Source organism: Odontesthes bonariensis, chromosome 14 (assembly GCF_027942865.1).
Source record: "Odontesthes bonariensis isolate fOdoBon6 chromosome 14, fOdoBon6.hap1, whole genome shotgun sequence".
In the NCBI taxonomy this organism is placed as follows: Eukaryota; Metazoa; Chordata; class Actinopteri; order Atheriniformes; family Atherinopsidae; genus Odontesthes; species Odontesthes bonariensis.
Genome location: NC_134519.1, coordinates 25,922,892 through 25,950,295, shown reverse-complemented (window position 1 = coordinate 25,950,295; position 27,404 = coordinate 25,922,892). Strand labels below are relative to the sequence as shown.

At 41.2% G+C, this 27,404-nt stretch overlaps 1 protein-coding gene across 4 annotated transcripts; it reads left to right on the top strand.

The window, feature by feature from the left end:
• LOC142399223 (solute carrier family 12 member 7-like) lies at positions 1 to 26,939 on the top strand. Of its 4 annotated transcripts, XM_075483759.1 has the most exons (27): positions 1 to 775; positions 8,282 to 8,370; positions 9,386 to 9,511; positions 14,001 to 14,147; positions 14,759 to 14,813; positions 15,048 to 15,178; positions 15,271 to 15,395; positions 15,477 to 15,581; positions 16,814 to 17,025; positions 17,177 to 17,344; positions 17,495 to 17,593; positions 17,746 to 17,803; positions 18,016 to 18,190; positions 18,458 to 18,576; positions 19,014 to 19,112; positions 19,215 to 19,334; positions 19,651 to 19,755; positions 19,957 to 20,125; positions 20,349 to 20,544; positions 20,748 to 20,917; positions 21,047 to 21,178; positions 21,278 to 21,385; positions 21,532 to 21,627; positions 23,352 to 23,518; positions 23,984 to 23,998; positions 24,349 to 24,482; positions 26,067 to 26,939. In XM_075483759.1, exons 1-27 carry the CDS (start codon positions 628 to 630, stop codon positions 26,156 to 26,158), a joined length of 3,360 nt encoding a protein of 1,119 aa, XP_075339874.1. In that variant the 5' UTR covers positions 1 to 627; the 3' UTR covers positions 26,159 to 26,939. The 4 variants fall into 4 exon arrangements, with proteins under 4 accessions (XP_075339874.1, XP_075339876.1, XP_075339875.1 ...); XM_075483761.1 differs by lacking the exon at positions 21,532 to 21,627; XM_075483760.1 differs by lacking the exon at positions 23,984 to 23,998.
• The last annotated feature ends 465 nt before the right edge of the window (positions 26,940 to 27,404 follow it).

Sequence of the window (27,404 nt, the reverse complement as noted above, 5' to 3'; positions counted from 1 at the left end):
AAGAAACCCGAGACGGAAACTGCCAGGCTAAAGGAGGAGGAGGAAATCAAAGCCTGAAGATTAGGAAGAGAAAAGACTTTGTGTTTAAAGTCATTCTTGTTCTGCAGGCGTTTCTTCTCAAGTGGATTTATATATAAGTTGGGCTGTTGTTTAGAGACTTTGGAGTTAGTTTCTCTACTTTTTGTCAACTGAAAGGTGTGAGTGGCAGAAGTGGGACGGTCAGAGAGGAGGGAGGAGCTGCAGGGTTCCCCCACTCTGGGCTCTGTTTGAATGGTAAATAGAGGGTCACATGGGGGAATAGTCTTGGGGCTGTGGGGGGAAAAAGGAGGGAAAGAAACAAGGAGGGAGAGTGAGAGAATATACCATAGGACTTTGACCTGCCTCATGGGCAGGAGGCGATACTTTCACCCTGGGTTCAGAGGACAGTACAAAGAGCAAGGAAACAAAAGAGTCAGCATCATGTTGTGGTTTCACTGAAGTTTTAACAACTTTACTTTGTTAAACTGCCTTTGAATACCTTTTTTGAAGTTTCTCTGCGAGGGGTGAAAGTCCAGCAGCTCCTATCATCCCAGTTTTCATCACTGGGCACCTGCTCATAGTTTTTTCTGGGTGAGAGAAGAATCCAAGATGCCCACAAACTTCACTGTGGTGCCAGTGGAGGATGTTGAGGACAGTGGCAACAGTGGAGCTGCAGCTGGAGGAAGCAAATTTGTCAGTGTCCGTAAAATCTTCAAAGACGAAGAGGATGTGGACGACTTACAGGGACCTCACTCAGGTAGGAATAACAAAATATCTGCTTTGACCTGTTGATGGGCTCATACGCCACGGGAGGTTTTCAGGTTAACAGAATAGTTATCCTGGTATGCACTGAAAGGAAGATGCGGTAGGTGTGCAAGTATGGCAAACTGAATGATTCGTCGTTCCAGTGAACATGTACAAACAGACCCGTGCTGACACAAACACTCATGCTTTGGCAGGCACATGCGTTAGACACACACACAAAGAAAGGCACACCACTTTAAGGCTTCAGCCAGTTAGAACTTGCAGGGAAGCTTGGCTGACGTGGCTGGTAGGAGGGCCTGCGTGTGCTGTTACTTCAGGGCGGATTATAATTCTGCATCTATGTCTTGACGTGTTGCTTTGCTCTGGTCGGCAACCACTTTTCATTATGGTTCTGCAACCTCGGTCTGGAATTTCTCGGGACGCACAGCAGTTTCCCCTCGCGAGAACTTCGGGGGCGCCGGCGGAAGTGTTTATTTAAAAAAAAAAAAAAAAAAAAGTATATGCAAGATATGGATCTGGAGTTGCTCGACATCGAAGAAGAACAGCTTCTTTTATAGCTTGGTTTCAGTCACGTGGTCGTAAGGGGGCGCGGTTTTCAGATGGTTGTCGGGAAGTAAATATGGCGACTACGTCTATGGGGGAAACCGTTCCAGAGAGTCTGTATTGTAGAGATTTAGAGCCAGTTTCTAGAATACAATACAAACAATTAGTTAGTAAATATGTTGGGCGGGACCCGTACCCCTTGATAATCTAATGTTCCCTTCCCACTGATGCCCTCTGATTGTGGGTTGTCAGCTGGATGCTCGGCTGTTTGCATCAGATCTGGGCTCATACCCGGGCTCTCAGCTGTCTGTTGGAGATCCAACATAGCCACTGCACATGCCGACCGTGTTTGTTGCTGTAGTCCTCCTTGAGCTTCATCCTTTGCTCTCGTTGAAGAGATGCCTCGGATTTCGGCTTAGTGGTTTCGTAACCGAGCTTGACCGTCGGAGCCCAGTCTACCGACTCAACGTCACCCAAAGCGCTAGGGATGCCCTTAAAAGTCACAATGAAGCCCATATTAGACTACCGGAAACTTAATAATCATTACTAACTAAATGAGTATTTAACAACACCCCAATGCTATATAAACACAGCCACAAAAACAAAGTTAGCAGTTAGCTAACATACCTCTGACGAAGTGGTCGCTGCAGACACGAGAGTAAACAGACTCTGCTCTATCCATAAATGTAAATTCATGAAAAGAAAACCTTATATTCTTGCCTTTCTCGGTGAGCTCAGGCAGTACATGACCTCCATTAAATACTCAAACAACCAGAAAGCGATTAAGACTGTTGATATCTGTGAACACTTGAATATTTTATTATGATCTCATTTGTCCCCTGGCGAAATGTTTCATGTGTAATGTGAAAAATGTTTTTTTCTTAATCAAAGGAAGTAAAAAAAAACAAAAAAAAACAGACTCTGCTCCTCCCGTTTGAAATCCATTTTTTACGGCGTTATTCTGTTAGCTTTTTATATTTCTCACGTTTGTGTACGACAACCTTTGGTATTCTAAAAATACTTTTGTCTTTTTCACGGGTAGAACGGTTGGAGCAGCCGTAAACAGCACAAAAAACGGGCATCTTGATTTTTTTTACACAGCGTTCTATGGGCAGACTTCACTTCCTGACATCCATCTGAATTTCGCGCGTTCGCGATGCAGCACTGTGACGTCACGTGAAACCAGGAGTTGGCGAAAATGCAAAGGAGGAAGCCACACAGACAACCGGAAAGGCACATCGAGGACCAATCACAGCCGCTTTTGTCTGCGCACTTCCGTTGGTGGTCTGCGTGCGTCTGTCGTGTAGTCAGGATTTTTCTGAGGTGCACGACAACGCGCGCAGAGCCTCTGCTTGGGGGAGTGGTCAAGATTTTGACCACTCCCCCACGCAGTCCGAGCGTCCGAGCGTCAGAGGCTTTGCATCTGAAGCATAAAGGGCGGATTATAGTTCTGCGTCTATCGTCTTGACGTGTTGCTTTGCTCTGGTCGCGAACCACTTTTCATGTTATGGTTCTGCAACCTCGGTCTGGAATTTCTCGGGACGCACAGCAGTTTCCCCTCGCGAGAATTTCGGTGGGCGGTGACGAGAACTTCGGGGGTGCCGGCGGAAGTGTTTATTTTTCAAAAAAAAAAAAGTGTATGCAAGATATGGATCTGGAGTTGCTCGACATCGAAGAAGAACAGCTTCTTTTATTGGAGTTGGCGAAAATGCAAAGGAGGAAGCCACACAGACCACCGGAAAGGCACACCGAGGCCCAATCACAGCCGCTTTTGTCTGCGCACTTCCGTTGATGGTCTGCGTGCGTCTGTCGCGTAGTCAGGATTTTTCTGAGGTGCACGACAACGCGCGCAGAGCCTCTGCGTGGGGGAGTGGTCAAGATTTTGACGCTCGCAGAGGCTCTGCGTCCGAGCGTCAGAGGCTTTGCGCCTGAAGCATAAATCAGGCTTAAATCAGCCTTCCTGATTGATGGTTTGGTGACCTTGCCTTGCCATGATTGTGCTGCAGGGCTATATATCCATTATAAAACTGTAAAATCAAGAAAAAAATAATAGAGTAGAATACCTAAAGAATAACCAACCCATCCATCCATCCATTTTCTATACCCGCTTAATCCGTCGGTCGGGTCGCGGGGGGGGTTGGAGTCTATCCCAGCGGTCATCGGGCGAGAGGCGGGGTACAGCCTGGACAGGCCGCCAGTCCATCACAGAGAATAACCAACATATTTAGTTATGTGAGAAAAAAAGATACACACAGCTATTCAGAGCTAAGAGAAGTATCAGCGCTCCCATTCATTTACACTTTGATTGCCAAAGAAACAAAGGTTTATTATTTATTGTGTATCATCATATTACACAGTAAATTTCATTCTTTATTGGTGGCTGTGGCTCAGGTGATAAGTTGACCTCTGCTTACAGAGAGTGTGAATCAATGCTAAACTGTCCTTCAGCAAGACAGTCAGTGGGGTTACATGGCACTGTAAAAATCGGATTAAGGGCTAAATTACAATAAAACTGAGTTATTAAGTTAATGTATACTCCTTAAAGGGGAACTCCAGTATTTTCAACATTAAGCCTCTTTTCTGAGTCGTCTGCAATGTTTTAGAACCCCCCTCACCGCTTTTTTGATGTTTACTACTGTCTCCGGTATTTGCCTAATTTTGATTAATCTCAACCTGCTTCAGAATGGCAAGTCATATGCATGTCTTAAAAGGTCCGTAAAAGCACCATAAACGTCCGTTTTCAAAATAATCAACTCACCGGAGTGGTTACTGGTGTGCACTGGTAATCCATATCAAATTTCGTGGCGAAAAGTTGCTTCTGTCGTGTTTTATTTGACATTTTGTCCTGGATATTCGTTGATATTACTCCGCCACCGCTAAGAAAATAGTGCGAGCATGAACGAGCTGCCAAATAAAACACGACAGAAGCAACTTTTCGCAACGAAATTTGATATGGATTACCAGTGCACACCAGTAACCACTCCGGTGAGTTGATTATTTTGAAAACGGACGTTTATGGTGCTTTTACGGACCTTTTAAGACATGCATATGACTTGCCGTTCTGAAGCAGGTTGAGATGAATCAAAATTAGGCAAATACCGGAGACAGTAGTAAACATCAAAAAAGCGGTGAGGGGGGTTCTAAAACATTGCAGACGACTCAGAAAAGGGGCTTAATGTTGAAAATACCGGAGTTCCCCTTTAATCTGACAAGAAATTGAATCGGATCGGGTTACTCGCGATCGGATTAAGACCCCAGGATGAAACTCACACTAAACCTGCTTGTAGACGGTGAAGCACGTGGTGAATTGGACTTTGCGTTCTGCGCATGCTCGAGATTTTTTCCCGGGGTCGTGAACCGGAAGTCAAAGAAGACTATATTACTGTTGTTGTTGCCGCCGTCGGAAAGAGACAAACAACACAAAGGAGAAAGCGTTGTTGTGCATCGCGTTTGTGCAATAAGCAGCTCACCACAAACGAAAATGTAGAGGGACGTAGCTTCATCTTGCTCTTCGTTCGCCATCTTTCTCGAATGCCTGAGTTTGTTGTTGTTGTTGGTGGTGGGGAAGAGGTCAACCGGAAGTGGCTCTATTAGCAATAGTTGAAATGGGTACAGCGCCACCTATCATATCAGAGTATGACATGCTTTGTCCCAATGATTCAATTCATTCATCGTCATATATCCAAGGATAATTACCCTTGCTCAAATAAGGAGCATAACCCAACTATAGCTATAATCGAATTAATCTCATCATGTAGACCCACTGAGTATGTCTGGCTTTTCAATGCAATGAGAAAGTGTTTGATTAGCATTCAGTCTCCCTTTAGATGCCTCTGTGGTGGACATTAATGAAGCTCTAATTGGCACTGATGGGAAAAACAGCACCTGGGTGCAGGCGCTAATTTTCAATGCTGTGCTTAGAGCTACTAGTTTAGGTACAGTTAACTTTTTCTTTACAGAGACGCATGTTTACTGACAGAAATGTCTTACAACTGACAGCAATGACATGTGGACAAAAATAGACAACATTGACATATTTACGTGACTGCCAGATAGCAGGCAGCTCACTTGGTATTGGAAAAGATTTAATTGGCTTCTTTTCTTTTAGTGGGTGTGCTCGTATGAAAAAAAGAAGAGAAAAGCTGGCAAACGGCCTCCCTGAACAGCAACGTTTTTTTTCTCATTCCTTTACTCCATTATTGTATTTATTTATCTGCACTACTTCCGTCTAGTGTTGTTCTGTCCTGCGTGGTATTCACTGAAACCAGACACCGACACAGCAGCTCCTCCTTATCTGCAGCCATGATTGCCTCTGTTTCTCTAACACTCTCTAGAAGTTTGGCCGTCAACGTTGCACGTCATAGGTAAACAATGTTCGTTAAAACTAATGGCTTGAGAATGACAGCCACATCACAAATTCGCAAACACACGCGAACTGACATCAGTCGGTTGCTTGTTTGTGAGGTAAGCTTTTGAGCCATAGGCAGGATTACAGGCAAGTGAAGGCAGCTCCGGATAGTTCGGCGCAGGATGACAGCCAGTGTGAAGTTTTTTATAAACTAACAGACAGTGAAACTTGACATGTCATGCCAATAAATAAGTGCAGTTAATGTATAGCCGAGCCTGAATAGTCTATAAAGTTTAATCAGGTTCAATTGTGTGCTTTCTACTGAAATCTTAATACATTGATCAGCATTAATACATGAGCCCATTTATGTGGAACAATTGATGACGTCTCCACGCACAATTAAAACGTTTTACGCTTCTAATGTGGTCACTTAATTTCACTACTCCCAGTATACAAGCACTGGAGGAGAATCAATTTATTGCTGGATGGATGGATGGATGTCTAACTCTCTTGTGGTTGGTGGCAATATGCCCTCTTCCAGATGACCTATGTAACATTGCATATCCAAACAATTGACAAACAATTTAGTTGGCCGTGAATCAGTACCACGTGAAACAGTTAGTTGGAAATCTTAACAGCTTTGTACATTTCGTATGGGCTATACACGTTTGTCACTGTCTGCTTTTTGTTCAGTGTATCGGCTTTGTGTATTACTTCCAGCTCAAAGCCCGGATAACAACAGGCCAGTATGAGCTCCATTAAACATCGATGAGCAGGAATAACTTGATTTCCAGATGCATTACCTGGTTGTGTTAATCCAAATTTTTAAGAATTTAGTATGATTTCAGTCGGATTAACATGTTTATATATGTCTTAAAAGTCCGGTTTTAGATGGACCCACACAATAATTACATTTTTTTTCTAACTTCATGTAAAGGTCAAGAGGTGTTTTTTTTAATTTACAAATAATAACTATAATAATAATATAATATAAATAATAACTAGTAAAAAACAATATTTAGCTTCTTGACAACTGTACTGTACTTGGCAGATTGGAGGCGTGTCAGCAGTAATACCAGTGTTATACAGGACTGGTAGGCAATGGGGATCGGTCCAGCAGTTTCAAGGCCTGTTATATTCAGTTGCACATGTCCTTACAGACAACTTTAGTCCTCTGTTAGTTTATGAATAAGGCACTGCAACCCAGTAAACAGGCACAATGCAAATGTTTTTGCTTTGTCATCATAAAGAATCCCATTAGTGCAGTGGAATGGTTACACTTTATGCCCTTCTTGGCAGAGGAATATGTTGCGGACTGTGCAGTACTCAGAAGGACAAACACCCCCTTAGATACTCACCAAGTGCTGATCAGACAAGATGCTAACTGTATAAACAATAACCTCTTAGTACCATCATTTTCTAGAACATCATCCTTAGTCCAGTTTCATGTTTCATATTATTCCACTTGCTTTGTTTGAACCAGACACAAGTAATGTGCTGACAGCAGATGAGCAGAACAAGTTTTTTTTTCCATTTTCTTACATGAATGATTGAACCCTGTTATCTGAGCTGAAAAGGCTAAAACAAGGAAGTCTCTACAACAACAAGGACATGTTGGTTAAGAGAAGGTAGCAAATAGAAAAAACTGAGAAAAAGGGGGGCTATATATTATGAAAGGAATGGTTAACCATTTTGTTATAGTGTCAAAATGGAAACGTAAAACCATTGAGTCAGAATGTTAAAAGGCTTTGACTCTGTAACTTATTTAACTGAAGAGCTGAACACAGCCAGGCTAACTGTTTCCCATCATCCTTTTTGCTATGCTAAGCTAACCATTTAGAGGTTCTCACAGTGGCATTGTTTATCATGTGTAAGCCTTTTGAGGTGAACTGATTACCATGAAATGCTGCCATGCTGCATAAAAAATGATCCTGTGCAATGATTCTGCAGGAGGTTTTTTTTAGTTCCTGTGAGTGACTGTCCCAGAACTGGAATGGCAATGGGCAAGTTATAGGGTGTGTTATGACTTTTTGTTATGACTTGTAATGACTTACCACTGCTACTTTTATCAGTTCTCTTATACAACTTACACTGGCTCAACCACAAGTTACACAAAAAGAATCGACACAGAAATCTATGTGACTCTGTATTTTCTGGAAGGTCAATTCATTCAGACTGATGAAATAAATCTTGTAAAGTTACTTTTTGTAGGGTAAATATCCAACGGTCATCTGGAAATTTCTGAGGGGTTTCAATTATTTAGGAGAGAACATTCGATAATAACATCTGTAAGTATCAAATTAACTTTAGTGTTCTCCATTTCAATTTCTTATTTCAAAACATTTACTCGCACATCTGAATCGGAAGTGTTCTGTGATGAACTAGATGAGCTGGGACTTAAGAGTACACTGTAACTGTGCTGACCTTTGGTCGCCAACATGAGTCTTGTTGGGAATTCTCAGATTTTAAGTGATGTTAAGTGGTTTAAAAAGCTTCATTGCTCTCTGTGTAAGCTTTGGAATTACAAAGAAAAAACGATCATGTGATCACAGCCTCTGTACACAACTGTGTGTAATTATGGTTTCTGTTTGTGTGTCCTACCTGGAGATGACTGTCAAAAAGAGTCCAGTCCATTCATCATCTCAGACATTGGCAGAAAGTACAGCTATGACGGAAAGAACATGGCCCTGTTTGAGGTAAGAGACAAACAAATGTATAAAATGTATGCATCTCTTTGATGTATTTCCTGTTTCTCTGTTTATCTTAAGATTTTTTATGAATGAATCCATTAACATTACGAAAGGAAAACAGAGTTTAACTACATATTATAAAATCAGATAAATACAGGTTCCACACTCCCATAAGTTACACTAATAATGATAATGTTATTAATAATATGTCATAGATTATCCTTTTATGACATGGGCTGCATGGCGGTGTGTGGGTTAGCACTGTTTCCTCAAAGCAAGAAGCCCCCACCAATTCAAATCTTGGCTGCGGCCTTTCTGTGTGGAGACTGCATGTTCTCCCTGGTCATGTGTGGGTTCTAACAGGTACTCCGGCTTCCTCCCACAGTTCAATAACATGGTAGCTCAACAGGTGATCCTAAACTGTCCGTAGGACTGCATGTGTTGGCCCTGTCATTGACCGGTGACCTGTCCAGGGTGTACTCTGCCTCTCATGACCCTGAATTTGATTAAGCGGGTATATACAGATATAAGCCTGCGTGTGTATATCTATCGATAGATAGATCGATAGATAGATGGATAGATAGTGATTTGAACAAAAAAGGAGCGTCCAATGGGTTCCATCTCATTACTTTGTCCATCCGTCCATCCATTTTCTATACCTGCTGAATCTGTCGGTTGGGTCACGGGGGGGCTGGAGCCTATCTCAGAAGCGGGGTACACCCTGGACAGGTCGCCAGTCCATCACAAGGCCACACAGAGACGAACGAGACAAACAACCACAAACACACTCACACTCACTCCTAAGATTTTTCCAATTTTAGAGACACCAGTTAACCAAACATGCATGTTTTTTGGACAGTGGGAGGAAGCCGGAGTTCATTACTTTGTCTCAAACTCAATTACAGAACCATCCGTTAGTCTGAAAAAAGAGAAAAAATTCTCATTCTGATTGAGGTTAAAAGTTTGGATTTGAGCTAGTTTTTTTTTTTTAAAGTGTTGGGTGTTTTTTTTTTTTCTTCAGGAGGAAATGGACAGCACCCCCATGGTATCGTCTCTTCTCAACAGGCTGGCTAACTACACAAACCTCTCCCAGGGTGTTCGTGAGCATGAGGAGGCTGAAGATGGGCCCAGGAGGGTCGCTGTCATAGTACGAACCTCTAATCATCCATGAGAAGTTTTGTTAACAAAAGTTTATGGCTTGTCTTGGCAGATTTGATTCGTAATTATCCCACTTGCTCTCAAAATCAATTGTGGCAACAACGTTCAGGCCTATTCTAATGTCATTGTTTGTGTTTTTAGGGTCAAGACCATTATTTTAGGAGTGAGATTTCACAAATACAATGTGTGCTCCTCAGTCAAACCTCATGTAGAGTGTCAGGAACTGCTTTTACTGTACTGGAGGCTTTTATCGCTGACATCACGAGGAGATAAAAGCAGCCCATAAACACATCTAAAGAATGGACTGCTTTATGAGGAAGACATGGGGTGTTTCCTATGTCTCTCCTCTCATGAGATAGTCCATCAAGGAATTTGTTGATTTTCATGTTTTTACTGCTTGTAGTACAAAGATCATGCTGTACATCTGTCAGTTGGGCCTCAAGAATGTCTAACTGACTTCTCTTTCAGCTTCAGGTTTTAGTTTTGAGGACTGGTTCTGGGTCACTGGTCACTGGACTGGTTTGAGATGGTATTATACAATCGGATTGTTGCAGGTTCCATACCCCCTGAAATTGAGCTAAAAAGGGGTTATGGTGTTGATATTATTGTATATATTATTATTTCATGTCATTTGCTGACGCCTTGAGCAAGGTGGATTGTTGGATTAAGCAAACTTGGTTCAGGTTACCTTCCATAACAGTGGCTTCAAGCAATAGAGTGATTAGGAGTCTATAGTCTATACTTGTAAAATCTAGGCACAATAAACTGCATAACATCTTCATAAGAGCTTGAATAAGAGCAGCTGGACTTGTTCTTGGATCTTGAAGACGTTTCACCTTTCATCCAAAGGGCTTCTTCAGTTCTGAACCAGAATGTGGGGAGTATCAGCTTATAAGCAGAGAGGGTCGCTACCCCTGACCAGTGTGCATGTCGTTAGAGTCATTATCACCACTGAATTGTCTACCTGCGAATTTTGGTTGAAGGATCCAAGATGTGAATGGCTGTGAAACTGCCTGGGGAGGAGAGACAATGCTGTATTGTAGGTGCTGGAAAGTTGATGCCTGAGACCACCTCCTCTGTTCAAAGATGTTTTTTCCAGTTTAACATAGATCGCTTCCTTGACTCCTCTCTCAAACCATCTGTCTTCTCTGTCCAGAATGTGTACATTGCTGTCCTGAAAAGAGTGGCCCTTCTCCTTGAGATGCAGGTGCACTGCTGAGTCTTGACATGAAGAAGTGGCTCTCTTATATTGTGCCATGCACTTGTGGAGCTGTTGTTTGGTCTCGCCTATATAGAGGTCCGCATACACCTCGCAGCACTGCAGTGCATACACGACACCACTCAGTTTTTGTTTGGTCGTTTTGTCCTTTGGGTGAACCAGTCTCTGTCAGAGGGTGTTCTTGGGTTTGAAGGGCACTGGATTGTCATGTTTAGAGACGATCCTTCTAAGTTTCTCTGAGACTCCTGCCACATATGGAATTATAATATGTTTGCACCTGTTCTTCTTAGCTTCTCTACCAGGGCCGTAGCCTAAGATCTCTTATACGAATAACTTTTTAACTTAAAATAACTTTTCCAGTGCATCTTTTGTTATTTTACAATGGATTTATTCACGGTGTGTTAAAAGGTCCGGTAAATTAAATTTTATCTGACAATTTTTTAAAACAGGTTTTTAATTAGCTTATTTTGCAAGACGCTACATTGCTCCTCTTGACGAGTCCCTTGTACCTCAGCTTTTCTGTCACTGAGGTGGGAGTGTAAATAGTGAACTGCACAGAAAACCGGTTAAAATGCAGTCAGAAAGTATATGTATAGTGTAAAAAAAAAACCTTTATTTTAGGGATTATAATGTAACAAATTATTGGCTGTAAAGTTAGAGTTTATAATTTGGCTGAACTACATGTTAAGATATGTACAGTGACTACAATCTGTGACAAACTGCAGTTTTTGTATGAAACAAAGAACAAATACAGGATTTGAGTTCTGACAGATTTAATTTTATCACATCATTTCACTACCATGAAATAGTGATAAAATCACTATTCAATCTCAATTTCCCAAGGGCTCAGAGGCAAAACCAGACTAATGTTTCCTTGTAAAACTACCTGAATGAATTGTCTCTTCTAAAGGGGTGTCTTGCAATCCTCACAAACAGCAACAGAGTCTTTTTCAAATCTTTTTTTCATGTATATGTGAGACTAGTATGAACTTAGTATGAACTTTTTAAAATGTAAAAATAAAACCTGGTTTTACACCTCTTTCGTGTCCTGCTGGTCGGCTTACCACAGTTTACCACAGCCGCTGACAGGATGAGTTGGTTTGAATGCAGTTTTTCTGGTTTTATCGCTGCTGCACAAAGCGTTGTGAAAGAAAACAAAAACAGATCTGGAAGAGGGTCAGATGGTAAGATAGAGGATGGAGATGAGGCAGAAAACAGACTAAATAATGTGATCTTTTAAGATTTGCACACGTGTAATCTTGGGGTTCATGTGACACCCCTGAGGGTCTTTCATAATTGCAGTGTGGATGTCCTCTTCAAAGCTTGTGACACTGCTTGTTAAAAACAAACATGCCTTATCTGTTCAGTGATTGTATTGTTTCTTAGATAAACTACATTTGTCATCAACTTTTCATGTTAAAGATTATTAGCATCTCATTTTTGCTTAGCCCTATGTGGGAGTGAAAAGCATTGATGGAGCAGGAAAAATACCTAAACAGAAAAGGACACCTGTTTTTTTCCTGGCTCAAACAAAAAAGTCACACAATTACTGCTGGGTGGCTTGCTGGTTGAATTAGAATACTAAGGTTGAGCCTAGACAGGAAACTTGACTTCAACCCAAGGAAAGAGGTCCAGGCCCTGAAAACTGAGTTTGCAAAGTGAAAGCACCAGCTAGTGGTCTTGCTCAGGTTTACTGTGTTTACTGACACACAGTTAGTTTCGCTGTTTATTTTTGACGGTCAGTATTATGTGCAGATATGTAGTCCGCAAGATTAGGATCTGCCTAAGATGATTTCAGGCAGTGCCAGACTTTGTTATAGGTCAACAAACATGAGCATTGGTCTTTTTCATGTGTAGTTTCTAAAATGTTTTTTTATTCCCTTTAAAAAATTAATTTCTACAGTAAAGTTTCCAAAACCAAAACCAACAAGCAATAAACTACTTTGATAGTATCTTACTCCTGAAAAAAAAGAAGAAAAACTGCGTGCTTAAAAAGTATGCTAAGATCAAACTGCAAAATACCATAAATGGATTTTTTTTTTCATGCATGATAGGTGAAATGACAAAACCTCATGGCTTTGATGTTATCCACATTCCTTGTTGCAAAAGTTGTACAAGCTCCAAACACATTTAAATTAGCTAAATCCTATAAACTCATTGAGACTATGTTCCAGAAACAACAGTACGTGCCTGTTCTTTGGTGGTGGGAACACTGAACATTGGGAGCTTTTGGGTAAAGGACAGTAGGACCTTGGACTGTAGGTCTCTGTAGAAGCATTGATGGCGTTTCACTAGATCCCGCCCCATGAATGATAGCTGACAGTCCTGGAGGAGATGTGAGGCTTGATACTGTAATGATCAAGGGAGACAATACAAAGAGACTGAGGTGAGAAAAAAGAGAGAGAGAAGACCAGAATAAAGTCAGGGAGAATATCCTGGAGATGGGGGAAGTCCACAACAGGCACTTTGCAGTATTTGGACAAACAGCTGCGTGCAACGGAAAAAGCTCAGGAGGAAGCATTTTTGTTTTTAAGTTGAAAAATGGTACGTACCTTTTGGTTTTTGGGGAAGGTAGAGGTAGATAAGCATAAAGTGGGTGTGTGCTTAGGCAGTGTGATAAACGCAATATGTGGTTTGTCAGTAATTCTATTGTGTACATTAAAGCTTTCACTGAGATTGAGAATAGTTTGTGGACAGTGCTGTGTTTTGATTTGGACAAAAAAAAACAACAACTCTGCTTTAGAGAAGACGATTCAGTGTTCAAAGCCCTACTTCATAACATGAGTGGAATTGTAGAGTCAAAACAACAGCTAATATTCCTCACTTATATTAGTAAAGGGAAATTTCAATTCCAATTTATTTAGCTAATTTACTGGATGCATTAAAATGAGGCCTAACAGCCAGCTAATGCACGCACACAACAAATCATAACCCAAAACATCTCCCCCGAACCATCTCTTGATGGCTGTTGCATCTGCAACGTGATTGGTTTGAATCTAAGCAGGCATATCAGCTGCAAGTCAACGTTCTGCTACCTACAATTTGTATCCCCATTCACTCTCAAACAAATGTTGAAGGAAAATGGCTTATTGTTGAGGTTTGATGTGCACTGAAGCTTCATCAAAACAAAAGATCACAAGGTGACGAAGCGGAAGTTCAGCATAGTTTGGAAGGGGACATTTTGGGGTTCCAGTGCTTTCACCTTTTTCCCTGTTTGATCCTCATCTGTGTCCATGTATGTGTTTTGTTACACCTCCAGGTTCCGCACATGGGAACATTCATTGGGGTTTACCTGCCCTGCATGCAGAACATTCTCGGTGTGATTCTCTTTCTGCGTCTTACCTGGATTGTTGGCACAGCGGGAATCCTCGGATCTTTCGCCATCGTCTCCATGTGCTGCATCTGCGTGAGTAATCAACAGCTTTAACTACAAAGTCACCACATTGGAAGAACTGTGGTGCCAGAGTCCCCTTTGATATCTCTGGGGTCATGTTTGGGATTTATGACATTAAACCCTCCTTTTGATTTTTGGCTTCTGAGCATTGATCACCGTGGCTGTGCTCAGAAGAGTCCTCAAAACAAGCAGAAAACAACTCATGACTAAACAAATCTGCTATCAACTTAGATGAAAGTAAAGAATTCTCACCTTTTGCTTTCATTTGAAAACGTAGAATAAGTGCTTTCTGGTAGTGCTTCGCTTACGATTGACTGCACAATATGTTGTTGTTATGAATATGACGTAATGTTCTAACCTGCACACACAAGATAGTCTGAACCAAGTATTTGCATTAAATAGGACTTTTTTTTCAAACGCAAGATTTTTTTGCACCTTCACATAGAAATATATTGACTACAGTTGCAATTTCATGTTGTGAATTTCAGTCTTTCTCAGTAATGCATATTAAAGTGATTTTTTTCTGCTAAGTGAAAAGCAAAGGTTGTAATGAAAGCCCACTACCCCTCTGATCTCTTGTTTACTTTTACATCTGAACACCTACTCTCTTTCCCTCAATGCAGACCTTGCTCACCGCCATATCGATGAGCGCCATAGCAACAAATGGAGTTGTGCCAGGTACGATCTGACATTTGAGTTGTTTTTTCTTTTTTCTTTAGCAGTCGTATTCAGCAGTTCAGCAGTAGGATTCTGCAGAAATGCAGCAGCAGTTTTGAAAGCAGTGCAGTAAGATATTTTTATGACCCTGTCTGGTAATTAATTCGAACTTTAGGCCTATAGTGAATGAATTAAGCTGAAAATACCACCCTAGACATTCTGTTGTAGATTAACGGAGATTGCATCTCTTTATAGCCGGTGGCTCATACTACATGATCTCCAGATCTTTGGGTCCAGAATTTGGAGGAGCAGTGGGTCTTTGTTTCTACCTTGGAACCACCTTCGCTGGATCCTTGTACACACTGGGTACCATTGAGATCCTGCTGGTATGTGACTTCCAAATCAGCCACTTCAGTGGTGTCATCTGCTGCACATTAAAGACTCATTCGCTCTGTGTTTGCTGCTTGTCTGCCAACAGATGTACATTGTTCCTTCGGCCACACTGTTTGAAGACAGTGATGGTGAACCAGTCCCCAACGACATGCGCGTTTATGGCACATGCTGCCTGGTCCTGATGGCGCTGGTAGTGTTTGTAGGGGTGAAGTGAGTATCTAAACACACACACACGCATGCAAACACTCACACTAGCTCACAGGCTCAGTTTTGTTCCTCTTCTCTTTGCAGGTATGTGAACAAACTGGCGCTGGTGTTTCTCTCCTGTGTATTTCTCTCCATCTTGGCCACTTATGCAGGAGCCATAAAGACAGCCATCGAACCACCAGAGTTTAAGTAAGTGACCAACAGCTAAATAACAATTCTGATTAAGAATTGACCTGAAACCTGCTGAAAAGAATGCGACAATATACTTAATAAAACAAAATTCTATTTTCTTTTATTGCTTTTAGATGCATTTTAGGTTGTTTGTTTCTCAGCAAACTGGAAGCTAATTAGTCATTTAGCCAGGAAACTGATCTTGGCATGTATCTGTTTCTTAGTTCATGTGGCTTTGGTTGTCTATTCAACAGTTTTATTTTTTTTTGGTCCTCAAAAGAAAAAATTGTTGTGGTGCAAGGCTGCAAACCAAATTTGTAAACTGCTGTATTTCAGCGAGCTCAGTTTCAAGCATGTGCATAAAAAAAGTCAGTGGACTTCAAAACGAGGCAGAAGCACATTGTTTTGAGGGCATCAGTGGGGAGTGGGAGTAAAAGACATATTAAAAGTGAAATGGGAAGTCCATGCCATAGCACAGCTTTGGGACTGCATTGTGACAGTCCCAAAAACACAATTCACACAGCCAGGTTTTTTGAATAAAACAAGCCTGAGAAGTAAATTGGGTCAACTTGCAGGATGAAACTTGTCAGAGCTTGCAGCTCGGAGCAAGATTTATCTACCGTAACTTTAGTTGAAGATTTTTTTTGTGCTTGTTAACATTGCAAATGTAACACTCATGTTATAGATCACTGTTGTTGTTTTTTTAAGAAGCAATACATTAGAATACATTCGCATTCTGATACAAAGTTTCTTCTGACTCTGCAAAAATCACTCTTAGTACGCTCACATTGTAAAGAACAAAGAGTAATGAAACACTGTCAGACCTCACCTCACATTTTAAGCAGAAACCCTCAGCCATAGCATGTTTGGCTGATTTAGCTTGCCATTTGTCTGATAACACAAAGAAGCCCTAGATGAAGAGCTGATTTTCAGTAGAGGGGGACTTTAAGTCATGGCACAAGAGGAGTTACATGTAAGCCATCCCAAGATGTTTACAGTTATTTTCATGGAAGAAAACCTCAATCTATGTACATTTGATTTATGTATATAGAATGAAAATGAGCTGTTAGGGGTTTGGTTGATGCCAGAGGAGAAACTTTAAAAGTTGTGTAAAGCGGATATGATTGTAGCATTTCTATCAAATACTACATCAAAACTGAAGAAAAGTTACTGTATTACTGAGAACCAAAGCTCCATCTATCAAGCGCAATGCTGTACATGAGTTTTCACCTCAATCTTCTCGTCTGCAGTGTCTGCTTGTTGGGGAATCGCTCTGTGAAGAACGAAATGTTTGAAACATGCTCAAAGATGGAAGTAGGGAAACACAACGTAGTCACCACTGAGCTGTGGGGCCTCTTCTGTGACAGCGGCTATCCCAACGCGACCTGTGATGAGTACTTCTACCTAAACAACTTCACAGAAATAAAGGCCATACCCGGGCTCCTGAGCGGAGTCATCAAAGGTGAGAAAGAAAGTCTTTATCTTTCACCCGGGTTCCTGCGGGAAATAAAAGTTTACTGGGGTTTGCAAATTCACCATCTTCAAGTTCAATTTTCTACTTTTTCCTGCACTATGAATCTGAGTCTTTGTCTCTCTGTCTGTTCACCCATTAGACAACTTGTGGGGCAACTATGGTCCAGCCGATAGGATGATAGAGAAGAAAAATCAGCCTTCAGTCCAAACTCAGGACTCATCCAACGACAGAGTCAAGAACTACGTTTTCAATGACATCACCACTTACTTCACATTGCTGGTGGGGATATATTTCCCCTCTGTCACAGGTATAAGTTGACCTCAAATGTCAAATGAAAGTGAAAATTTGTCTCAATATTTAATGATTGCTTTGTAAACTGGTTGTTTTTTTTTCTTTTTTTTATATGCAATCCAAAGCAGTTTAATCATTTAAAGTTAAAATGTGTGTCTTGTTTCAGGTATAATGGCTGGTTCAAACAGGTCTGGGGATCTTCGAGACGCCCAAAGGTCCATCCCGATAGGAACTATACTGGCTATTCTCACCACCTCTTTCATCTGTATCCTTCAGACTGTATTTAGAGCCTATAGGACAGCACAAACAAATATCTGGATCAGTTTATGATGGGTGACAGCAAAAAAAGTTAAGTTTGTGTGGGTTAAAACTCTTGAACCTCAGCTTATTATGTTCCCATCTTAACACCATGGTCAGATATTTCCTTTGTGGTCTTGTTTGGGGCCTGTATTGAAGGAGTGGTGCTGAGAGACAAGTAAGTAGATGTTTAACTGTCCATTCATTGTTAGGTGTAGAGCAACATAATGTGGTGCATTGGCTTTTGTCATTGATAACCAACATGAAACATGTATACAGCCTGTATACAAAACAAATACATTTATTTTTGATTGAAGAATATGCCGAATAAGGGTTTGTCTTCTACTTTGTACACTCAGCAAACCAAATGTGTGATTTGGGGTTTTCCAGGTTTGGTTACTCAGTGAAGAAGAACCCAGTAATCGGTATTCTGGCCTGGCCGTCACCTTGGGTGATTGTGATTGGCTCGTTTTTCTCCTGCTGTGGTGCGGGGCTGCAGAGCCTCACTGGCGCCCCCCGGCTGTTGCAGGCTATCGCTCGTGATGGCATCATTCCGTTCTTACAAGTAAGCGCTTCAAAGATACGTATTTATCAAATCTGGAGGTCAAACATATCGTTCCATCCACATTCACATATAAGACACTTGAAAGTCTCCTTGCAATCTTAGCTTCCTTCAACTTCTCATGCAGCGGCTTTGTGTACCGTAGCTGTCTTCTCTTCTCTTGTACTTGAAAAAGTAGTTTAACTAATGAGATGTGCATGATGTACCTTACTTCCACTTTTACTGAGACCTATATGAGACCTCTGCCTTCTTTGTCTCCCTCTTTCACAGGTTTTTGGTCATGGGAAGGCTAACGGTGAGCCCACCTGGGCTCTCTTGCTGACAGTTGGGATCTGTGAGATAGGAATACTCATCGGTTCTGTGGATAAAGTGGCCCCCATCCTCTCTATGTATGCACTTTTCGGTCCAGTTTTATTTATATAGCGCTGATTCACAACAGAATCATCTCCAGTCATCTCAAGGAACTTTGAAAATACAGTCTAATTCAGTTCAAGTCCGATTATCCAATTATATTTCAATTCTTTCAAATCCAAATTAGTCTAATTCATATTGCGATAATTCAAACCCAACAGATCACATCAAATCATATTTTAATACAATCACCCACAGACGAGAGGAGTACTAATTTTTAACAGGAAGAAACCTCCAGCAGAACCGGACCCAGGAAGGGTGGCCATCATTTGGGGTTGAGGGGACAGGAAAAAAGGGGTCAACAAGCACCATAATACCAGGCCAGGATTATCTGCTGAGAAAGGAAAAAGAAGAACACGAGTTAATAACAAATAGAAAATTCTTACATCTTTCTACAATCTGTTTGTCGGCTCAGGTTTTTCCTCATGTGCTATCTGTTTGTCAACCTGGCCTGTGCTGTTCAGACTTTGCTCCGTACCCCAAACTGGAGACCTCGCTTTAAGTTCTATCACTGGTGAGAACAGATCCTCAATAACTCTGGAACGCAAACATTTCCTTTACATCTTTGTGTTTCTCTGTGAGGCAGTACCAGCAAGTGTGTGTTTGTTTCCTGAAGGACCCTGTCCTTCTTGGGGATGAGTCTCTGTCTCTCCCTCATGTTCATCTCCTCCTGGTACTACGCTCTGGTTGCCATCATGATAGCCGGCTGTATCTACAAATATATCGAATACAGAGGGTGAGTTTGAAGTTGAAATAATTTTAAACTCTTCATTTCTGGTGGCAAAGCAAAAGTTAACGTTTCAATTATGGCAAAGCCTTGATGATGACTTAAAGAGAATGTCTGCTAATTTGTCCCAGGAGTCAGTAGCGAAAAACCGTTCATCATAACCGCCGAATTGTGTGCTCCAGTACATGAAATCAAAACTTTCTTCAAGGACAGCTGAGGAAGCTTAAAATCTTGCTCTCCAGTGAGACTGGACAAAACATTTTGTTTTAAATCTGACATTTAAAAAGAGGAATGACGCTTTTCTATTTGGGCTTTTTTGATGCAGGGCAGTGAAGGAATGGGGCGATGGGATCAGAGGTCTGTCCTTAAACGCAGCACGCTATGCTCTCATTCGCCTCGAGGAGGCACCACTGCACACCAAAAACTGGAGGTGAGGGGGCTTCCTTTTCGAAAATGAACTTCTGACACTTGGCAGTACATCCACAATCTGACGAATAAAAAAACAAATCTAAACTCTCATAAATCTCTCATTTTTTATGTGACCGACCCAATGCAAAACTGCTTCTTTTGTTGTTGCAGTTGGTCCCTGTTGTTCCACTAACACGATTAACTCTTTTCTCTCTTTCTTCAGGCCACAGCTGCTGGTGTTGTGTAAGCTGGACTCTGACCTGACTGTGAAACACCCTCATCTCCTGTCCTTCACCTCCCAGCTCAAAGCAGGGAAGGGACTCACCATCGTCGCCTCAGTCCTGCAGGGCACATACATGACCTGCAAGAAGGACGCCAAGACTGGAGAGGAGGTTTGTCAATTTGTTTGGAACTGTATTACCCGTCACGCCTTTTGAGCTCTAACATTCTATCCAAAGCATGTTGCGATTTTGTTTGGTCGGCATGAACAGGTGACAGCAGCAGTCGTCTTTGCAACATTAAAGCAGGTTCTCTGAGCAAAAATAATTAGAACAGTTCAATGTGTAAAACTGTTGTTTCCTTTTCTTTACTCACCTTCTTTTTCTCCATCTGCAGAACTTGAAATCAGCCATGGCTGCAGAGCGGACCAAGGGTTTCTCCCATGTAGTGGTGTCGTCCAGCCTGCGAGACGGTTTCTCCATATTAATACAGTCCGCAGGACTGGGAGGAATGAAACACAATGCTGTCCTGATGGCCTGGCCCGTAGGCTGGAAACTAGCCCAGGACTCCTCTGCAAGGAGGAACTTCATAGGTAAATTACACATTATTATCTCACAGGAAGAGGACAAATAAGAAAACCTATTTCCAGATAAGTTGGTTAGTTCTAAAGTGTAAATTTGTAATTTTGCATGTTTGATGCCAGCAACACAGTAAAAAAAAATAAAAGTATAGCCCTGACATGGGAACTACTGAAATGAGCCAACATTACTCGACCTTCTTTCTGTCACCCTGCAGAAACAGTGAGAGAGACCACGGCAGCACATCAAGCTCTGCTGGTGGCAAAGAACATCGACCATTTCCCTGGCAACCAAGAGCGTCTGAAGGGGGGCACCATTGATGTGTGGTGGATCGTACATGATGGTGGACTGCTCATGCTGCTGCCTTTTCTACTTAATCAGCACAAGGTGTGTTTGCCCCCTCCTGGTTTTAGAGAGCTTAACATGTTAGTAGAGATGGTCTACTTTATTTACTGAGAAAGACCATAGATAGGATGCTCATGTAAAGGCAACTGGAACTGATGTAAGCCTTTGTAGGTGTGGAGGAAGTGCAACATGCGAATCTTCACGGTGGCTCAGATGGATGACAATTCCATCCAGATGAAGAAGGACCTCCAAATGTTTCTTTACCATCTACGCCTGGATGCTGTGGTGGAGGTGGTGGAGATGGTAAGATGGTTTGCAGTTATTCATTTCTATTTAATGAAACTCAGCCCAAGCTATTAAATATTGATGGAACATTTGCCGATGTCCTTTACGCCTCTCTAGCATGACAGCGACATCTCAGCGTTCACATATGAGAAGACACTGGTGATGGAGCAGAGATCTCAGATGCTCAAACAGATGCAGCTGTCCCGCACTGAGCGAGAGAGAGAGGTATGCATAGTATATGTCAGATTATAAAGTGCTACGTTGAGAAATGAAAATAAACTGAAGGTGCAGCACAACACTGGTCTGTCCTGCTGTGTTTGACTGTTGAAATCTTCCCATAATCTTGTGTTTTGATTGGTCGACGGGCTCAGATTCAGAGCATCACAGATGTATCACGTGGCTCCATAAAGAGGAGGAAGAGGTTCGGTGTTGATGCCTCACTCCTCCTCAACATTCCAGAGGATGAGGTAGCCCGGCAACCAAACAGCTCCAAGCAACCATCCATTGTGTCATTGCCCCCTACATTTATCATCGCATTTTTCCTCTCCATCCATCCATTCTAAATATACAAAATCTGAGCTCTGCCACAACTACTAGATCCTGATGACTTTGCCCTTCTCACTGATTAAGTTTGCAATCTTAGATCCTTTTACCCTTTTACATCTACTGCTGGAAGACTCTTAGAGATGAAAAGCTGCCACTTGAAGAGGACAAAGTTTTCTTTGAGTGGCTTAAATGTGAAATCCATTTTCTGTCTGATATCATTTCAACATAGTTTGTTTACGGTTCTAAATGCTGATATCTTTGACCACAGCAATGGAATTAAAGGTAATCATGCATGTCCATCTACATGTATAATTAGACTGCATTTTATTTTATCAGCAAATATCATGAAACCTGATGGAGAGTTTAAGCATTTCCTAAAGATTAAGACGTTGGATCTGGGGGCAGTTGCACTCTTAAATACCATCTCGTTTTTCGGTCCCTTCTCAGGTTTGACTTTTTGCCTACCCCACTTTTAGTGTACTTGCAGTGTCCTCATTTAGGATTTCTTTGGGCTAAATTAAGCGATACTAGCACTTGTTGAGAGACAATTTATCATTGAAATGTCACCCAATGATAAACAAGGACACAGATGCTGTATCCAAAACATATGGAGTAAAACCTGGCAGCACTTTTTTGGGGGGATAAAACTACTGTAACAGAGGATAGTATATTTGTAGCCAAGCTTACAAGGAAATAGTGTTATCAAGGATGATGTCAATCTATGCATCAATCCAAAACATACCACTGTTACATTGTGGATATGAAATACTGTAAAAACAAATAACTTTTTCAGAGTGAACTTTGACACATTGCACAGGAAAATGTATCGGTTTTCACAATGTTTCATTGGTATTAATAGTGTTTTGACCCCTTTGTGTTTTACCCAATAATTGAACCAAGAGTGAGTACATACTCCAGACTTTTGTTTCTTTGCATCTAAAAGTCGGCAGAGACAGACAGTGGATTGTTGAATTTGACAAAAAAAAAAAATAGTCTGAGACTAGAATGAATGGGTCATCTTTTAAGAGTTACATAACTCAGCACTTGGTTAAACTGGATGAACAACAAAGATGTCCGAGAAGGTGCTCTTTTAAAAGAAATGTACCTTCTCCCGACCAGTTTTAAGTCAGTAACTTTTAAGATGAGTGGATTCAAATAATAAAAATCAAGTAACAAGGAAAAAAAAGACAGCAGCAAACATCTGAGTACAATGAGGAGGTAACATTTAGCCACCACTCTAGCTAAAATCTAAATTTTCTACATCTAAATAAAGAGCTAAGAATTGGACTTTGAAATGGACATTTTGTCATGAACACAGTCATCAGAGCGAGGAAACACACCCTTGACCAAGGTGTGTTACAAGAGCAAAGCAGAGCGTTCATCTGTGTGCAAGTGTGATTATCCAAATACAGCATGACAGTTCCTTGAATCTGCATGTTATTTCATCTCCATATGCGTGCTCCTCACTTGACTGCTCTCATAACATCATCTAACATGTATTTCCCTCAGCATTTTCTCAAGTTTCCATGTCACCATTCACTGTAAAGTCGTGATGAACATTGTCTGATGACCATAAAACTTGTTAAGATGTGAAAAATTGTGAAAGCATAAGCCTCGGCTAACCTGAACTCGTTCTTTGTTTCAGGCCCAGTTGATACACGACCGGAACACAGCATCTCATTCAACAACAAATGACAAAGGTGAAGTTGCCACACCAGATCGTGTCCACATGACCTGGACCAAAGACAAACTGAATGAAAGGAACAAACAGAGAGAAGGGATTCCTGTTAAGGATATGTTTAATATGAAACCGTAAGTAGATCCAGCTCTGGTGCAAGATCATGGAGTTACACTCCCCTTTTTTTCAATATTTTTTCTATAAATATATATATTTCTTTGTTTTTTGTTTTGTTTTGTTTTACTTTACCTACTTTGATATTTTGGTGTATTGTATTCTTTAGCCATTGCATTTGGCATGATTTGTAGTTTCTTTTTAGTACGTTTGAAAACAGTTTTCTACACATTTCATCTCAGTTGCTGCTCTTTCAGTTCAATCATTGGCTTGAAGCTGTACAAAATGAGTTGACCAAACCAGTGTGAAGTGACCTCTGCAGGTCCAACATTTCATTTATGCCTTTCTTAAGGGCATACGTGCAGACTTTCCTGTCCTTTTTTTTCAGCCTAAATATAAATTTGCAATGATTTTGAGATAATAAGAACAGCTCTTGTTTTGTTGTTAATGTTGAATATGTTGTTTTTTTGTCTCCATTCCTCCAGTGAGTGGGAGAATCTGTAAGTTTCTCTGTCTTCTCTTTGTGGATTGCATCTGCAGAAACTCTTTGTGCATGTGCATGTATTTGAAAATCATCTCTGTTGGCATGATAGCACGTAAGCAAATTGCTTTGGTTCAGTTTGCATGAGCATAAGATGTCTGCTGACAAAGAAACCCATGCTGCTATCAAATTATATCAAAGGTCCATGTATTAGCACTTGCATGCAAGATTATCAGATCCCATAGATCCTGCACTTCCTGTAGGTTGTTCATTCATAGTACCATAGTGTATAATGGCTGAATCTGTTACACATGGCAGGATATCGGTTTTCCTATCAATATTCTTGTTAATGTTTCTGGTTTAATGTAGCAACCAGTCCAACGTGCGGAGGATGCACACAGCTGTGAAGCTGAATGAGGTGGTCGTCAAGAAATCCAAAGATTCACAGTTGGTCCTGCTCAACATGCCAGGCCCACCCAAGAACATGAAAGGGGACGAGAACTGTATCCTTTTTCAGTCCAACATCAATGTCAAGCAGCTAACTGTCATTCAAATAGTCAGGGAGACATCCAGTTGTTTAGTTAGCTACTTAAAAAATGTTGGTAATTTAAAGTAATGGTAAGACTTTAAAGGTGGGGTATAAGATGTTTTCTGGAGCATTTTTTATCATATTGTCTGAAAACCTCCTCATGACCCCATTGCACCCACTAAAATAGAATGTTTGGGGGAAAAAAATAATATTTTAGTTCATTGTAGAGGGTGTAGTAAGAGGAAATGTCTGACCAATAGAAGTAATGATGAGAGTTACTTCTATTGGATTCTGACATGCCAATCAACCGTCAGCCCCCCTCACCCCTCCCCCCTGCGCGTTCACAGACTCGTGACTCGTTCATGTGTTTTGAAGGCGTGGTTTCGAGGGGTGGGCTGAAGGGAGAAGCAAGGTTGTGTATTTTCAAAAATCTAGCTTGCAGGAACCGTTTTTCCAAGATCTCATACCCCACCTTTAAGATAATTATTTAAATATATTATATATATAATTTCATTGATTCACTGTCTTGTCAAGAGTTAAAAGACTAATACTCTGTATTCTAAAAGCTGTAGCGCACAGCTAATTAGCTTAGCTTAGCATAAAGGAGAAAAACATTACTGACTTCTTCCATCAGCAGGCACTTTGGATATCTGGTATATAACTAAGAACTAAAGTATATTTTTATTCTTTTTGTTGGCCCTCTTTCTGTTAACTTGCTAAGCTAACACACAGCTAGAGGCTTTAATAAAAGCAACTCATGATTCCCATATCAGCTCAAGAGTAAGTCCTATTTAATGTAAAATTCATTCTCTGCACCAGTCTGCAAGGTTCCAAAGGATTCTCTGTAGCTAACTACAAGCAGCTCAGATATTTGTTACTGCACAGACTGAGCTACACTTCACGTGCACCTGCATTCGTCTCCATTCAGAAAAAAAAAGACAGAAGACATCAAGCACAAGAACAACATAGACACTTGTTTTGAGGAGAGACTGCAGAAAATTGCCATTATTAGGGTTGCCAGCCGTCCCTTGAAAAACGGAATCGTCTTGTATTTAGAAACAAAAGCACCATTCTAAATACGGGACGATTGCGTTTTTCAAGGGACGGTTGGCAACCCTAGCCATTATCCACACGTCTAGAACGTAGAGCAGATGAATGCCTGAGTTTGGTAAGCTTTGGCAAAGGCCAAAGCCTCCATCAGGCCCTCTGGTAACATTTACATCATTCACACGCTTGTACAGCCTCAAACTTGCAAAATATAAAACTTACTTAACTGTAGCTGTATGTTTAGAACACACGCGTATTTATCGTCTCACTTCATCTCCCTTCATAAAAACATTTAATAGGAAAAAATGTATTTCCCAAATTTTAAAACGATTTTAGCTGCAATGAAATTAACTGATTCATGAATTGTGTGTTTGGAAAATGTTGTCTGTGCAAAAGTGTAAAGCCTATAGTTGTAATTAGAAAAATTAAGATTTTGCAATAACATGTCCCAAGACTGGATGAACCAGCTGTTGTGCACAATAAAAACCCTTAACTTTTATTTTTCTCTCAGATATGGAGTTCCTGGAGGTTTTAATGGAAAACCTAGACCGTGTTCTGTTGGTTCGTGGAGGAGGCCGGGAGGTCATTACTATCTACTCATAGCACCAAGAACTTTTTTCTTTTTTTTTGCACCAAGAACTTTTTTAATGTTTTTAATGACTCAAGGAGGAAACATGACAGGGCAGAAGTAGCACGAGTGGGATTGTGGGTTGACAGGAATCATGGAGGGGCATTAAGAATGGGGAAGAATCTACTCTGTCAGAAGAAGAAGGGAGTGCCGGTTAACGTTTTGGAGTAACATGGTTGCGGTTAAGGACAATGGTGCTCTGCCTGCAGCACAACCTGAACTCTGTGGGCTTCCTGGGCCTCTCCTAACCCAGAGGCCTCTCTACCCACCTTAAAGGGATATGCCACCCCCAGGCCAAATTAAGTGTATCCCCGCATTCCCGAGACATAAATAAGTGTGTGGGAGCGTTTTCCTGGCGACCCAGGCCGAATCTCACAGCACTGACCACTGCTTGGTTGCGTGTAATACATACATGCTAGCGTCGCCAATCGAAATATTTCGCCCAACGTGAATTAATTTACTTGATTTACCTTCTAATTACTGTGTGAGTGGTGTACTTTCACATCGAGTGGAAATGACTGTGTAAATCTACACAGAAGGCTTGTTTTGCTCATGTCGGTTTGGGAACTAGTTTCAGGTGCAGAAAATACAGCCGAAGCACACTCCCCGCTACGTCTTTGGGAATCCCCACCCCCGACTTCTTCAAACAAACCAGCGTGAAGGGGGGTATTCCCACAAAGAATACCCACAGGGGGAAAAAAGTAAAGCATAACTGTATATTAATACAGCCCAATAAAGCTGCTCTCTTATATTTATTTTCCACTTCTTTTGTCAGATGGCTAAACGTGTTTGTAATTTTGCAACAATTTCTGACTGAAACAATCATATGCGTCCTGTAAAGCACTCTACAAGCTACACATGGGAACTACGACTCATGAGCATTTCCACATCAGACCAGACATCTCACTTTAATCTCTCCTTTAAAAAGCAGAAGAAGGAGGGGTGGTTGGATGGAAACATGTCATGGGCATTGACGAGAAACATGAGATGGAGATCAGGACACTGTCACTCTGCTCTAATAAAATCCTGATTTTATAACTGCAGCATCATCTGACAAAATCTCCTTTCCAGTAACAGACGATGTCTATTGTGCTGTGTATTAGGCTCATATTTATATATTTACTTATATGTACAATGATTTCCCACAGAAAAGGCGTCAGTTTGAAGCGGCAGAACACTTTTAACGATAACTCGATTCCCTTTCCCTGCGTAAATATTGGG